Source organism: Cotesia glomerata, linkage group LG9, assembly GCF_020080835.1.
Source record: "Cotesia glomerata isolate CgM1 linkage group LG9, MPM_Cglom_v2.3, whole genome shotgun sequence".
In the NCBI taxonomy this organism is placed as follows: domain Eukaryota; kingdom Metazoa; phylum Arthropoda; class Insecta; order Hymenoptera; family Braconidae; genus Cotesia; species Cotesia glomerata.
Genome location: NC_058166.1, coordinates 4,258,055 through 4,274,825, shown reverse-complemented (window position 1 = coordinate 4,274,825; position 16,771 = coordinate 4,258,055). Strand labels below are relative to the sequence as shown.

The 16,771-nt window shown below is 29.2% G+C and overlaps 2 protein-coding genes across 2 annotated transcripts; both read right to left on the bottom strand.

Moving 5' to 3' along the window:
* Positions 1–1,725: 1,725 nt before the first annotated feature.
* Positions 1,726–8,143, bottom strand: LOC123271221 (putative uncharacterized protein DDB_G0282133). Its single transcript, XM_044737486.1, has 3 exons — positions 8,027–8,143; positions 2,351–3,515; positions 1,726–1,771 (listed from the first exon to the last, which is right to left on the bottom strand). Exons 1-2 carry the CDS (start codon positions 8,078–8,080, stop codon positions 2,376–2,378), a joined length of 1,194 nt encoding a protein of 397 aa, XP_044593421.1. The 5' UTR covers positions 8,081–8,143; the 3' UTR covers positions 1,726–1,771; positions 2,351–2,375.
* Positions 8,144–13,541: 5,398 nt separating this feature from the next.
* Positions 13,542–15,639, bottom strand: LOC123271226 (postacrosomal sheath WW domain-binding protein-like). Its single transcript, XM_044737493.1, has 3 exons — positions 15,575–15,639; positions 13,693–14,315; positions 13,542–13,595 (listed from the first exon to the last, which is right to left on the bottom strand). The coding sequence occupies exons 1-2, from the start codon at positions 15,617–15,619 to the stop codon at positions 13,746–13,748; spliced, it is 615 nt and encodes a 204-aa protein (XP_044593428.1). The 5' UTR covers positions 15,620–15,639; the 3' UTR covers positions 13,542–13,595; positions 13,693–13,745.
* Between the last annotated feature and the right edge of the window lie 1,132 nt (positions 15,640–16,771).

Genomic DNA, 16,771 nt, shown 5'->3' with positions numbered 1-16,771 from the left:
GCGTTTGCCACCTTGCCTTCAGCTTGAGAGGCAATTTCACACGTGGATTAGAATGTCCCATCAGACTAAACAACAGCGGAGCGTAGTCGAGTCAGCTATTTCTTAATAACACTAACTATTTAAAAATAATCCACGAAATAAAAATTTTATAGTAATTACCGACTATCAATACCATGGCAATACATAACAATACCAAAAATTCAACCCAAAAAGAGTAGTTCAGACTTGGAGGAAACCCGTGTCGATAAGAATTTTAATTTTGACTTAGTTTGACCTAATTTTCTTTGAAGTTATAAATTTTTAGACGATTTACCTTAGGTCTTGACGTTTATTGACTTTTTTTGGGGTTAATCTTGACTGACACGCCTCATAGCGCGAAGCGCGTGAGGTTATGCTTTATACCCAACTCGTCAAGATCAAGCAATTTTGTGATCTTCATGCTTGATTTATTATTACTTTTTTTCTACTTAAATTTAACGTGAGATCACAAAAAAAATAGCGAAATGTTAATAGGATAAAATAATTGCAGGTTTATTAATCTCTTCAATAGCAGAACGAATAATTTGACCAAATTATTAAATCTTCAGCAATCCCAATCGGAAAAAATCGTCAAAAACTGTAAAACTTTTGCAAAAATCCTGCAACCCAGAGAAGTAATTGGTAAATTTCTTCCATGTCTATGAAATTATAGAAAAAATGTCTAAATAGAGCAATATGATCAACATGAAAAAAATTTTTTAGGAAATTATTGTATAATTAGCAATTCAAATACGCAAAATTCACAAAACTATGTTTAGATTAAATTTTAACTTTTTTTGTCTTAAAAAAGCTTACTTTGAAAGAAACCCGAGTGATGCGGACTTGATTTTGACTTTTTTATCTCAAATCGATCCTAACTGAGCCAAAAAAAATAAAAGTAAGTCTAAATATTTTAAAAATTCGGTTTTAATACTAAAATGATCCATTTCAAAATCTTTATTTATTCGATTACATACATAAGTATTCCTTTATAATCATTGATTATTCAACAATTTATTTCTTAAATCAAAAAATAATTATTTTATAATTTTTATACATAAATTTGTAGGCTAATTTATATTAAATTATAGATATTTTTCTATTGTAATTTAAAGTATCGTATTCAGCTCATAAAACTCGCCTTCTAACAGAACAAACCAATGAAATCGATTAAAGTCAAAAAGAAAAGTAATAACAATATTTTAACAATTTTTAATTTCTTATGATGCTCATTTGTTAACATCATAGTTACGATAAACGAATAAATTTATATTTAATTTCTTGTATAAGTATTTCATCAATCTATTTTTATTATTTTATAGAAAATTATTTTACACTGAGAAAAAAAAGTACTACTCTTGAGAAAATTTTCTTGCCACAAGAATATATATTCTTGATAATTTTCAAGAATATACTTTCTTGTCTCAAGAATTGATCGAATTATTTTTTGTTTAATTCAAGTGACTCTATTCGTTTGTTAATCTATCAAAATTAATGCCAATATTATATTATCATGATAGATATTGATATTCTTTTGTCAAAAAACCAAAATTTATTTTAAACGATTATTAAGCCAAAAAATTTTTTTCTGAACAAAAATTTTTTTTTCTAAATGTAAAGAACGATAAAACTAAGAAACAAAAATTGGAAATAAAAAAATTAATTGATTTCGATAAATATTAAGACAGATTATTCTATGAACATTTGATCGATCATAAGGCAGATTTCGGGAGCCAAACACGATATTAACACACGCATAAAAACGATTTTGTTGAAATAACAAAAAATGGTATAACTGAAAAATATGTTGTGGTAACAAATGAGTGTAGTTATAACAAAAAATCCATTATTTGCATTAACAAAATGTTTAAAGTTATTCTAACAAACTCAAAACACAAAATCATTTTGTTGCTGTTACAAAGTGATTTTGTTGCCAAAATATTTTCCAAATCGCCTATAACTTACTATAAGCATATTTTTAAATTATATATCCTTATAAAATCTACTGTAACAAATTTATTTGTTATTCCAACAAATTGTCATTGTTATTATTACGAATTCTCTTTATTACTTAAACAAATTGTCTTTGTTACTCTAATAATTTTGATGTTTCAACAAAAAAAATTTGTTATACCAACTAAAGTAATTTGTCAAATCAACTTAAAAATTTTGCTATAATAACAAAACTGTTTTGTTGTTATAACATATCAATAACTTATTATAACCCAAATTTTGTTATTTAATCATATAATTTGTTATCCCTATGTTAACAAATTCATTTCTTACCACAACATATCCGGTTATTTTAACAAAATTTTTTTCTGCGTGCACAATATAATATATTTTAAACCATGCTCTTAATAGTATTCCCGACTATCAATGTCATTAGTATTAACATTAACATTTTTATTCTGATTTTTGTTTCTATAAGCCGCATTAACAAAGTTATGTGGTGCATCAAGAATAATATACGGAACATTCCTATCAGTAAACACCGGCGCAGGTATCGGTTCCGGCCTCAGATAATATCCAGCATCGTTAGAATTAACATTAGTATTATCATTTTGATTTCTACTCCTACGTTCAGTTCTCAGTGCGTCAATGTCTCTGCGATTTAACCCAAGCAGCTTGAAATTTTTCCGTGCGCTAACTATAACCGCCGGGCCAATATCACGTTCATCATAATCATCAATATTGCTGTTTACATTATCATTAAAATTTTTATTTTCATCCAATGTATGTCTGCGTGAGAGATAAGCTCTTTCATTAACATTAGTATCGACGTTAACATTATTATTCTTCGAATTTTGCCGATCATTGATTGATTGATCATTGTTCAGAATCTCTAACAAAGGAACGGAATTTGTCAGCGGTTGTGGTTTTTCTAAATTGCTCTCCTGGTCAATTAACTCGCCAATCAGTTGAGGTTTCGACAATGACACGTCTTCGGACAAATGTTGAGGGACTGAATCGCTCTTGCTGTAGCTATTGGTATTAACATTAATGTTATTATTCGGACTATGACGATGTAAATTATTCCTCCGTCCTCGAGTCGGTACTTGAATTCCTCTTAGGTAATATTGCCGATTCTGACTTTCTGATGGAGTTACAATGATTATTTCTTCAGTATGAGGATAGTATTTTTTTGAATGCCGGTGATGAAGATGCCTTGCACCGTGACTGAACACAGGACTTGTTTGTGAACTCGTTTTTCGTGAAAATCTAGGCTCGATAGCGAAAGACGGAATGTTCTCGTTCTCATTGTCCGTTATGTGATGGTAATTAGGGTTCTGAGTATCATCCTCTTCAACTACTTCGAAAGAATAATCATGATCCGGAAAATTGATGTCAGATTCTTGCAAATCACTGTATTGGTCGAATTTTCCATTTTCGTCGGATATGACGTACTGGCGACGGACCGGTACCTCTCTACGTCGATCACGTTCACGTTCTTGGAAGTAATCATTCGTGTCGCACAATTTGTTCCTTGCTTGACACTAATTTGGATATTTAAAAAAATTATTTATTTTACAGAACTTTTATGATAAAATTACTTTTTTTAATTCAATCACTCGTTTATAAATTACTAGATTTAGAGATTGAGTAAAATGTTATTTTGCACGCCTCATAATGCGTTTGCTTTACTCTCGACCTGCCACTATGTGACAATTTTACAATATAAAATTGTTACACGGAAAAAAGTAAACTATAAGATAGTTGATTTATAATAAGTAATGATCAACTGGAAAAAATTACCATTTCGAACAGTAAAATCGTGATTTTAATAATCACTTTATAAGATTTTTGATTTAAATGCTACAATTTATTATTTACATGGAAGAAAATACTATTTCAAACAGTAATATTCGCTATGTGAAAGTCTAAAATGTTAAAGTATAATAATAAAGAATAGAGTGGTCCAAAAAAAACATTTTTATTTTTTTTTTCAAGTGCTGCTGTGTAAAAAACTTTTCTTAGGTTTGAATAAAATTTTCTCCAAGGCGCAGCTTGATATCTCAATTCTTGTTGAAGCTTTATTAATTGTTATTTTCTCATTTAAATAACACGTAAAAAATTTTATTTACGTTTTCATCCGGTAAAACTACGAAAAAATTTTTTTGTATTTTCGTCAATTATCCTTCTAAGAAATTTAATTCTCTAGAAAAAAGTACTGAAGTAGTTTTCGTAATCTTAACGAGTAAAAGTTATTAAGCTTTAAATACTCGCAATAAAAGAAAATTCAATCAGATATGATTTTAGAATCCATGTTGTATCACATTTTCTGTTTCAAAGTATTTGATTATGTAATTTATATTTTTTTCTTAAAAACATGGTATACAGTCTGATATCGGTAATTCAGTCTGGACCAGTGACAACAAATGATAATTTAATATATCGGTTTGTTTATTTGAACCACATGTAAAATGCACTGAAGGAGATTACCAGACTTTGTAAATACTCTAACCACTGCTTAAAAAATTTTAACTAGATAATTTACTTTTAGCACTCTCTTGCGGCCTACATGAAGATATATAGTAAATTAAATTTTTTGTTGACAATCAGTTTTTTACCCTAACCTAGCTGCATTTTAATAATTATGTCTTATAAGTCATATAAACTAAAATAAGAAAAAACCAAAAAATTAAATCAGTCTTAAAGATTATATTGGTTGTAAGTTTATTAGCAATTTCTTTATAGTTAAGCTTGTCTATTTAAATATGTGATGACTCCTGAGATTAGGCAGTTTTACGCACGAACTCTACCTGTTTATTTATCATTTTTTTTTTTAATGATTGAATTCAAAAATAAAAGAATCAATTCACGAAGACTTCTATTTACGTACTCCTGCAAAGTTTCATGATTTTTCATTCGGTCAAAAAATGTCCCAGCATCATGTTCAAAATTTAAATATTCACCTGTCCTACCTGTCCTACATGTTCTTAAATAAAAAAATTTACTTCAGTATACATCCGGAAGTACTAGCTTGCCCTCGATTCAGATTCCGTAATGAAATTCAAGTTCAATTTTGAAAAATCACTGCTCATAGGAAAAAATATCTAAATTGTAATGAGAGAAATTATTCATAATTCACAGTTAATACTTCATCTAAAGACACGTGTTAATTATATTAGAAACAGTCTAATTTGATAAATTTTGAAATCATTACATACAGTTACCAAAAATTTTTCGAAAAGTTGCTTTGAAACTATCTTCGTTTAAATTTTCTTTTGTGCAGTATTTAAAGCTCAATAACTTTTACTCGTTAAGATTACGAAGAAACTACCTCAGTACTTTTTGTAGAAAATTAAATTTCCTACAAGAATAATTGACGAAAAATACAAAAAAAATGTATTTCATAGTTTTACCGAATGAAAACGTAAATAAAATTTTTACGTATTATTTAAATGGGAAAATAAAAATTCATTGAGCTTCATGAAGAATTGAGATATCAAGCTGCGCTTTGGAGAGAATTTTTTATACCTTAGAGAAGCTTTTAAGATGATAGGCAAAAATCTATTTTTTGGACCACTCTAATAAAGAATTTTTACTTTGATGTTTATCATTTCGTACCTAAAAAATGACCGCATGATATGTAAAAAATATAAACTACAGTTACTAAATTTCTATACAAGCAACGTCAATATTTACAAAGTAAAATGGTAAATTTTCAACGCAACGCTAAAAATCAAACTATAGTTATTGATTTGATTGGAATAGTAAAATATATATTTTTAGAGTAGAATTTATACTGTTTTAAATGTTAAATTCTCCGAGTGTGAGACCTTCCATTTCTCCTTATAGTATAGACTATATATTGAAACGGCAATTTTTACTGTTTGAAACTTTAATTTTTTAAGATGAGAGAGTCGTTATTTACTATAGTGACAGCTACTAATCACATTTCCGATATTCAATTATAAATTGTGACTTGTACACTTTCTATATTAAGTTTTATAATATTTACATTTGTGCCACTCCGATATCCGCTATACTGTTTGAAACTATAAAAATTAACCAGAATTCCAGTGAATTTTACAGTTTACTTTTTTCCGTGTACAATTTAGACACTAAATCATTAAAAAAGAGATGTTTCGGAAACTAGATATATGAAATTATAGTCAACGTTTTTTTATTCATTTGTTTAGTATAATGTCAAAAAATATAGTTAAAAAAAGTTTGAAAAATCCAAAAGTGCAGGCCTCATAATCTCATTTTCCATAATAAAATTGATTAAAATATAATACAAATACTTTTAAATCTTTCACACCATTGTCTACCCAGAAAAAAATGCGCATGTGTTGTAGACAAACCTTATTTACATAGATATAGATATACAAACGATAAGTGGATTTTAGTTTATTGCTAATTATAATTAAACTACATTGAATTAGACCATCTTCGAAAAGAGTTAGTTTTGGATAATACCGATGCGTATAAAAAAATTAGGAAAACGGTTGACCCTAAAGGCCATCGCTGCAACTTCCCGCTACCTCCATACCTAAGTGCTCAACAATTCACTTATTTTTTAAGCTCTTCGAGCTCAAAAATATAATTTATGTGTAATTTTGAGCTCTCCGAGCTCAAATAAATCGCTGTTCTGCGCTTTTGAGCTCTTCGAGCTCAAAAGGCTAATAGAAGTTTTATAGAACACTATTTTTTGAATTTTCAAACCGCAATAACTTTTGAATGAATTAACCGATTTTCTCGCGGTTTACGGCATTCAACGCAGTTTTTTGAGTTCTTTGCAAAATTTTTAAGCGTAAACTGGTCAGACTAAAAATTTTATAGAAATTCTGAAAAAACATTTTTTTCAATTTTTTTCGACAACGATATCTCACGAACAAATTAACCGATTTTGATCGGGCTGGTGGCAATCGACGTGGTTTTTTGAGGTTAAGAACTAATTAGTTTTTAGAATTGATCGGTTCAGCCGTTTAAAAGATATTTCAAAAAAACGAATTTTTGGAAATTTTATTTTTGAGATTTCTCAAAATTTATCTACTCAAATTCTGTAAATTAGTATCAGAATTTTAGGGGCAAAGGAACTCTTCAACTTTTTCAAAACGCCGCATATTTCGATCGAATCGGATGATCCGTTCAAAAGTTATGAGAGATTTACACACACACACACACACACACACACACACACACACACACACACACACACACATACACGCATACATACATACATACATACATACATACAGACACGGTGACATCACCGCGGAAATAGTCAGGAAAGCTTCCTAGGACCTCAAAACGTCGGGATCTGATGAAAACTCGATTTTCGAAAAACGGGGTGAAAACAATAACTTCCCGATTTTTGAAAATTTTCAATTTTCTTAGCGGGAAGTTAAAAAATGGACTTGATCAGTTAAGTTTTTCGGCAGACACACAGACGTCCACGGAATAATTTTTTTATTTATTTAAAAAGCAAAATGTCTTTTAAAACTGTCATATGTGTTGAAACTAGTATTTTTCCATGACATTTATGTGTAAATATTATTTTGCAAGTGCGATAAAAAATAAATAGAGACAATTTTAGTTTAAAAAATCACTTGATTTTTATATGGCGAAAATAGAGCACTACCTCATCTGCTTCGCTTATGAGGCGTGCAATTATCACCATGGCTATCAGTTAGTTTGTGCACTTGTGTAAATAAAATTCGATATAAGTTGTCGATATTGTCATTGGTAAATACATTTTCTTTGAGCGGCCTTTTTTTGTCTTTATAGTAAAATAAGCGCTTGAGGCGTGCAAGGATTTTCCAAACTTCTTTTATACTAACAATGGTGTCCAACGGAATCAATGGAGGAATTCTGCAACTTTTTTATACGGGTGTACATAATTGAATTTCTTACAATTAACAACAAAAATTCTGGAACAATTCAGTGATTGAATTAAACAATTTTAGTTAAAAAGCACAAATAAATTTCTTATTTTAAAAAAATTGCAGTTATTTTTATTCTAAAAAGACAAAACTTTAAATAACTTAATAATTCTTACCGAATATATGTGAAACTGGACAAACAAAATTACAAGACTAAAAATAAGGTCCATGATGATCAAAATAAAAACAGTCAACTAAATTCTGGTTATAGAAACCGTAGACGCTAAGTTTCACTGGCGTATGGTTTCAGTGGTAAGGTTGTTGTTAGCTTTTATTAAGTCATATGCAGCACGAAATCTCGTTATTTTAGTCGATTCATTAAATTTGATAAGAGAGCCTACTCGTTTCGATGAACGATTCAATTTTCATATGTCTTTTTATGACTAATAATACATTTATATGTGCCGGATAATTGCTATTGCTATTATTTACGTAGATTTGACCATGCACACTTAATGCGCGAAGAGTTTGAGAGAGTGTGAAAAGAAGGAGATTGGTCACTTGAAGATTTTATTGATTAAGATGTCATAGATAATTACATTTAAATGTATACATCTTTATAAAGATTTCTATCAAATTTGCATTTTGTATAAATCTGCCCAGATCAACTTTGATGACATTTATTTCATCAGCTACACAAAATTTTACATATAGTGTCAAATCAATCATTAAAACTTAAAATGTAATAGCAATCACTATGCGACTGCCGAGATTTACAAATTATGAATAAGAAAATTTTGGCTCAATGATTTTGAAGTAGATTTCTTTAGAGATCTATCTGTTGTACACTGAAAAAAAAATCTGGAAAACGGTTGACCCTAAAGGCCATCCCTGCAACTTCCCGCTAATTCCATATCTAAGCGCTTAAAATTGCACTTATGACGTTTTTGAGCTCTTCGAGCTCAAAAATATTATTTGTATGTTATTTCGAGTTCTCTAAGCTCATAGAGTTAGCTGTTATAAGCTTTTGAGCTCTTCGGGCTTAAAAGTCTGATAAAAGTTTAATAAAACAGTATTTTTTGAATTTTCAAACTGCAATAATTTCTGAATTAATGAACTGATTTTCACGCGGTTGGCAGTATTCCACGCAGTTTTTTCAATTCTATACTATAATTTTAAACACAAACTGATCGAACCGAAAATTTTAGAGAAATTTGAAAAATTCACTTTTTCCGAATTTTTTCGACAACGATAACTCACGAACCAATTAACCGATTTTCACGTTCTTGGTAGCGATCGACGTGGTTTATTGGGCTCTAATAATTATTCTATTTCACCAAAAACGATCCAAAGAGAAATGTCGAAGTTATGTGAAAAAAACACTTTTTTCGAAATTTTTCGTTTTCAATAACTCTTGAACGAATCAACCGATTTTGACGGGACTGGTGGACTGAAAAAAAAATTATGTCCTATCGCAATACGTTTAAGTGTATGGCTTATACCTATGTTAAATGCGCCATTTGTATAAGTCATACGCTTAAACGTATTGCGATACGACTTAAACTTTTTTTTTCAGTGTGGCAATCAATGTCGTTTTTCAAACTTAAGAGCGGATTAGTTTTTTGGAGTTGATCAATAAAGCCGTTTAAAAGTTATTCCAAAAAAACGATTTTTTGAAAATTTTATTTGTGAGATTTCTCAAAATCTATTGAACCGAATCAACTCAAAATTTTACGAAATTTAATGGCAATGATACTCTTTGGATCGCTACCTATTTCGATCCGATCGGCCGAGCCGTTCGAGAGTTATGAGAAGTTTACATACATAAACACACACACACACACACACACACACACACACACACACACACACACACACACACAGAGCCGCACGGACACCATCGCGGGAAGAGTCAGGGAAGCTTCCTGTGACCTTAAAACGTCAAGATCTGATAAAAACTCGATTTTCGCAAAACGGGATAAAACCAATAACTTCCCGATTTTTTTAAATTTTCAATTTTCTTAGCGGGAAGTTAAAAATTAACTTGATTCGAGAGGAAAATTGTTGAACCAAGAAAATAATTTTGAAAAGGGTAATTGTCTTGAATCAAGATGAAAAATTTTTGAATCAAGTAAAATATACTTAAACCAAGTAAAAATTTCTTAGTTTAAGAATTTTGTTACTCAAATCAAGAAGATAAAGTTCTTCAAAATTATATATTTGATTCAATAACATTTTTTTTTCTGTGTAGCCGGTCTCATGTCGTAAGTTTAAAAAAATTTTGTCATAATATGTATCATTTCATCAAGTAATAAAGAAAAATAACATTATATGTGATATAACGCGCGATGTAAGCAGGATTGCACCTATAGTTCTCAACCGATCTTTATGAAATTTTGTGGGCTCATTCTGTGGATCAATACTAAGATCAAGTTCGAAGATGAGCGAATTCGGCCGGTTAGTTTACGAGTTATGGGTGATCGAAAATATTTTTTATTTTTAAAAAATTTTGAATTTCGTATATTTTATCGAAATAATTTTTTAAATGTAAAAGATAGATGAAATCTAATAAATTTATCTCAAACTCCATTTAATTACCTTCAATTTAAACAATTATTTGTCTAGTTTTGATGATTTTTTTAATTAATTCTATGATTTTGAAAATTTGAAAAAATTTTTCAATGAACGTATTTCGTCCCGTTTTCTTTAAATAATTTTTAAGCCGTAAAAGTTAGCTTAAATCTATTAAATTTCATTTAAAGTTCACATGATTATCTTCAATTTAAGCTATTATTCATCGACTTTTGATACTTTCTTCAATTTATTTCGTAATTGGGAAAATTAAAAAAAAATCAAGAATAAATTAATTTTTAGCTTTTATCATCAAATGACTTTCATCTGTTACAAATCCTATTTTTTTAGGTAGATGTCTTTGAATATCTATTTGTTTTAGTCGGTCTCATATCGTTATTTGCAAAAATATAATAAAAAATAAATTTTAGGACATTATTGCCTTTTAATAACGTATTTTTTTCAATATTCAAATAAGTAATCTACCTATCTATATCGGGTGTGGTCGAATGGCGCTTTTTTATTTTCAGCGTACGGAAAGAGAAAAATAATGCGAAGCATAATTATATAAAAATCAAAAATCGAACTCTGAATTATCATAAATAATTATGACTTGTGACATCAATAACGACACTTTTACGGATTATATTAGATTTTAATGAGCAATAAATATTCAAATATTATTAGATGACATCAAATCGCTATAGTTATTGCTATTTTTATTTAAACATACTAAAAATTAATTGAAAATATACGATCATGTTCAATATCAATAACAATTGCATAAAATTGTTGAGTTAATTGAAAATCACCAGTGAACGTGCTATGTGTAATTATACGTTAATTTTTATAGGATACGAAATAAAACCTGAAATAAATTTTTATTGACGCGTTAACAATTAAATTAAAAACGACAATGCTTTTTATTGCAATAAAAATACAAATTAAGCGATTAGATTAAGATCGAGTATCAAAAGAATTCTTTATTAAAATTAACAAGGCAAAACTTTTGGATCGATTGATCGTAACGTTTGAAAAAATTTTTCTTAATTTATTATTATTCCTGTGTTTATATCAATATATCAATATTATAGATTGTAAACTAAAGTGTACAATTTGCGTCCGACTAAAACTCAAAAATTGATTCCGGTACGATTAAGGATCCCGTTTGTACTTTAATGTGTAAGGATTGTAAGTTTTGCACTCTGAAAATTTTAAGAATGATTCAGAACATTCGAAAGTATTTGTGAGTATTTGATAACACTCCAAAACATCCTGGAATATTTTTAAATGTTCAAAAATATCTCAGAACATTCTGATATGTTGTGGAACATTTAAACCCTTTTTGTATAGATTTTAACATTTAAAAAGCGCCAGACCAAGCCCAAGAAATAGAATTAGACAATTCTTGAGCCAGACAGTTAACCAAGATTATTTGTCTAGACTGGCGACGGACAAGATTTTAAAACAGAATCTAGAGTAATGCTTGGTCAAGTTTAGTGACAAGTCTGTAGCCGGAATTTGTCCAGATTGAGAACTGAATCTCAAAAAGTGGTGGTGAGGAGCCCCACAATTTCTGGTCATTTTCTGGACGAATTCTGGCCTCAGTTTTGCCCAAGAATCTTGGTCAAATATCTGGAGCGATTCTTCGAGGATTCTTGAAGAATGATTTGCCGTAAGTTTCTTGTCCAAGAATTGTAAAAATCTGCATACAGATACTTCATCACTATTTTTAAGTTAGACTTGAACCCAATTGGTACTGGGGTACATGAAGCTTCCCTAGTAACACTTGTTTTGGACAAGATTCTTTGGCCTGATAGTTGACCAAGTCCTGGAAACAGATTCGAACCATTCTTGAACCTGACAGTTAACCAAGATTATTTCTCTAGACTGGTGACAGATTTGGACAAGATTTTAAAACAGAATCGAGAGAAATACTTGGTCAAGTTTAGTGACAAGTCTGTAGCCGGAAGTTGTCCAGATTGAGAACTGAGTCTCAAAAAGTGGTGGTGAGGAGCATCACAATTTCTGGTCATTTTCTGGACGAATTCTGGCCTCAGTTTTGCCCAAGAATCTTGGTCAAATATCTGAAGCGATTCTTCGAGGATTCTTGAAGAATGATTTGCCGTAAGTTTCTTGTCCAAGAATTGTAAAAATCTGCATACAGATACTTCATCACTATTTTTAAGCTAGATTTGAACCCAATTGGTACTGGGGTACATGAAGCTTCCCTAGTAACATTTGTTTTGGACAAGATTCTTTGGCCTGATAGTTGACCAAGTCCTGGAAACAGATTCGAACAATTCTTGAACCTGACAGTTAACCAAGATTATTTCTCTAGACTGGCGACAGATTTGGACAAGATTTTAAAACAGAATCGAGAGAAATACTTGGTCAAGTTTAGTGACAAGTCTGTAGCCGGAAGTTGTCCTGATTGTTGGTAAAGAAGTTTGACCCAGACTGGTACGAGAAACGAAAAAGACTAACAGTGCACATTCTTATTGTACTGAAATGAGAATGAGAACTTCTGCCTTCACAATTGAGTCTCAAAAAATGGTGGTGAGGAGCCCCAAAATTTCTGGCCGTTTGCTGGACGAATTCTGAACCTAATCTTGCCCAAGAATCTTGGTCAAATATCTGGAGCGATTCTTCGACAATTCTTGAAGAATGATCTACCGTAAGTTTCTTGTCCAAGAATTGTAAAAATCTGCATATAGATACTTCATCACAATTTTTAAGCTAGACTTGAACCAAATTGCTACTAGGGTACATAATATAGCTTCCCTAGTAACATTTGTTTTGATAGCTAATTAAGCTCTGGAAGAGAGCACTATTTCATCCGTTTCGCTTATGAGGCATGCAAAAGTCAAATTTTATTATTAATTATAAAGATCGCTTGGTTTTAGTTTTAAGATTCTTACATTGGTTATAATTTTCAATAATATAAGCTCGGTAGTAGATATAATTTATTAATTTTTATTGGTATTTTTATAATATACTGAAAAATTTAATCATTACTGCAATATTAATCATTAATTGTTACTTGAAATAAAATTTATCATATAATTCCTCTGTGATGATAGCTAATTATATAATTCAAAGTTTGATCACATAAAGTATAATTTTCTCAATTAATTAACGGCTATCATTAATTTCGGTAGAAAGTAATCATTCAACCCTAGTAGAAATAAAATTGAGTTTTTGGCCAATTCAACTATTCTTGCGAGTTGCTGGCTTAAATCGAGTGAAAACTCGATTATTTCTACTAGGGAAATTGTATTTATTATTTTATTAGTGAACTTAGGAAAAAAATCATTTATTAATTTACATTCTAGCCAATCCTAACAATCCTTTGGGCATGCCGGGATGATGGAGTCCCATATCGTGATTAATATTGATATTAGTATTAGCGTTATCGTTTTCCGTCATTTGAGTAGATTGCGGTTGTGCCATCATCGGCATAGCATACGCAGGTTGTTGAAAGGCTAAAGGTGAAGGGCCGCCCATTGCTAGAGCATTTGCATCATTATAACTTCCTGGTCCCATTGGAGAAAAAGGTAAGCCAACACCAAATGGCGAGTTGAAGCCACCGTAACCTACTGGAGATCCTAAACCAGACGATGGTAATCCCAAACCAGGTGGTGGAACTCCTAAGCCTGATGGTGGAAATCCTAAACCCGGTGATGGCATAAATGGCGATCCCATTTGGGGATAACTATTGTATGCTGCTGGGTAAGGCCCACTTAATGGGTCCATTGGCATTGAATTGTATCCCGATCCGCCGCGAACTCCGTAACCAGAGGACCATCCTGCATCAGCTGATGCTGAACTTATCGCACCTCGATTGCCTGCTAACGCAGTTCCTAAGAACTGGCTTGAACATTCTGTTGCTAGCTAGATGTTAAATAAAAATTAGTTTAGTAAAATTAAAATATTATATATATTTATTCGGTCCAAGATTTTTGCCGAAAATAATCTTGGAAAAAAAATTGGGGAAATTTTAATTTTCTGCAAGAAATTTCTCTTATAATCTTTTTATACAACCAATATTTTCACCGTAATTTGTAAATTAAGAATTTTATAAAATTAAATTTTGAACAATTTTTATTGCAAAATTTTTTTTATAAGACCAATTTTTCATCATAATTTCTAAATTAAGATTCATAATAAATTATTCAAATTTTTGTTAATTATAAAAATCTTAATTTTTAAATTGCGGCTTTTTTTATTGGTTTTAAGAAAAAATTAAAGAAACATTTTTTTTGGTAAATTTAATTTTAAACAACTTTTATTTGAAAAAAATTTTTTTATAAAACCAATATTTTCACCGTTATTTCTAAAATAAGATTCATAATAAATTATTAAAATTTTTGATAAATATAAAAATCTTAATTTTTAAATTACAACTTTCTTATTGATTCTAAGAAAAAATTATAAGAGACTTTTTTGGAAAATTAAATTTTGAACTTTTACTTAAAAAAAAAATTTTTATACGACCAATATTTTCACTGTAATTTCTCAATTAAGATTCACAATAAATTATTTCAAATTTTGATAATTACAAAAATCCTAAATTTTATATTGCGGCTTTATTGTTGGTCCTTAGAAAAAATTAAAAGAGACATTTTTTTTTGCAAAATTAAATTTTGAACAACTTTCATTTGAAAATTTTTTCATACGACCAAAATTTTTACCATAATTTCTCAATTAAGAATCAATAAATTATTCAAATTTTTGTTAATCATAAAATTCTTAATTTTGAAATTGCGACTTCTTATTTTTTAAGAAAAAACTATAAGAGACATTTTTTTTCTTTTTCTTTAATTAAATTTTGAATAATTTTTATTTCAAAATTTTTTTATACGACCAATATTTTCACCGTAATTTCTAAATTAAGATCATAGTAAATGATTCAAATTTTTTCTAATAATAAAAATCTTAATTTTCAAATAGCGGATTTTTTATCGGTTTTAAGAAAAAATTATGAGACATTTTTTTTGCAAAATAAAATTTTAAACAACTTTTACTTAAAAAAAATTTTTTTATACGACCAATATTTTCGCCGTAATATAAAAAATTTTACACAATTAATAATTAACTGTTATTTTGAAATTAAGATGAAAATTCTGGCCCTATAGATAATATAAAATTACCTGAATTAGTACGGAAATGATTAATATAACTGCAAAGCTCTTCATGATGACTGAGTTTACAAAAGTGCACATAATAAAATTCTCGGATCATTTTATACTGAATCTTTATCTCATTTTATTCAATTATTATGAATAATGATACTATTGACTTATTATTAACGATAAATTAAAAGTTTAAGCATTCAGAAAGTTCTTTATTAAAATAAATTAATTTAACTTTTAATAAATCATAACTTTTCTTGTTAGCTATTGGACAGTAATGATAACGAATCGCAATTCGTAACGATAGAGTTAATTGGAAATAAAAAAAGAAAGGTAATATAAAGTTATGAGTATTAAAGTTTACTTATATAGATAGGAGGGTAAATGAAGTCCTTCAAAAATTTTATAAAATATTTTTTAGAAGCTCTTAAAATATTTCAAAAAAAATCCATTTTATGCTATTTGAAAAAAAAATTTCTAAAATGTATTTACGTAACTTTTAACATAATTACATTTTTTAAAGGCGTTGGACAATACTTCAAGAACAATTCTTAGCCACTCTAAAAAATCGATCAATAAATTCACAGGACTATTAGGAATTCATTGGGCTGTAAAAATTCTTTAAAACATTTACCTCTCCATCTGTATGAACAAAGATGTAGTCAAGCTACTAAAGCTTTTGACGTTTCACTTATTTCGACGTTTATCAAATCAATATTGGGGGTAAAAAAATTATGAAAAAATCTTGTGGATAATTCATTTCAATTTTTAAAACGTTCCTTTGATTTTTATAAGACGTATTTATTCAAAGTCGGACAATTCCGCGGGAATTTATCATAAAGAAACTTTACAAAAACGAAATTAACGCTCGATAAAAAAAAACTATCAGGTCCACAAATAAATTATTAAATTGAAAAAAATTTTTTCAAACCTCTAGACCAAGAAATTTTTATTAATTATTATGAAAACAATTAAAAAATAAAAGATTAAGCGAGTTTGAGTTTCTAAAAATTTAGCGAAATATTGATTATAAATAGTTTTTTTATATGAAAATATATGCAATATTGCTGCACGCCTCATAACGCGAAGCGGTTAAAGTAGTGCTTTACGAATCTGAAACTCGTTTTCAGAAATTACTTTTAACTACGCGCCATTTTGTAAAATATTTCTTTTTTTTCATTTTAGTTCCTCCGATAACTGTACTTATACTAATTA

Excerpts from the sequence above, each read along its gene's own strand:
- LOC123271221 (XM_044737486.1), bottom strand. The coding sequence starts at position 8,080 with ATGGACCTTATTTTTAGTCTTGTAATTTTGTTTGTCCAGTTTCACATA. Across the intron at positions 3,516-8,026 it reads TCCAGTTTCACATATATTCG|TGTCAAGCAAGGAACAAATT; the intron begins GTAAGAATTATT and ends TATCCAAATTAG.
- LOC123271226 (XM_044737493.1), bottom strand. The coding sequence starts at position 15,619 with ATGAAGAGCTTTGCAGTTATATTAATCATTTCCGTACTAATTCAG. Across the intron at positions 14,316-15,574 it reads TCATTTCCGTACTAATTCAG|CTAGCAACAGAATGTTCAAG; the intron begins GTAATTTTATAT and ends TTTAACATCTAG.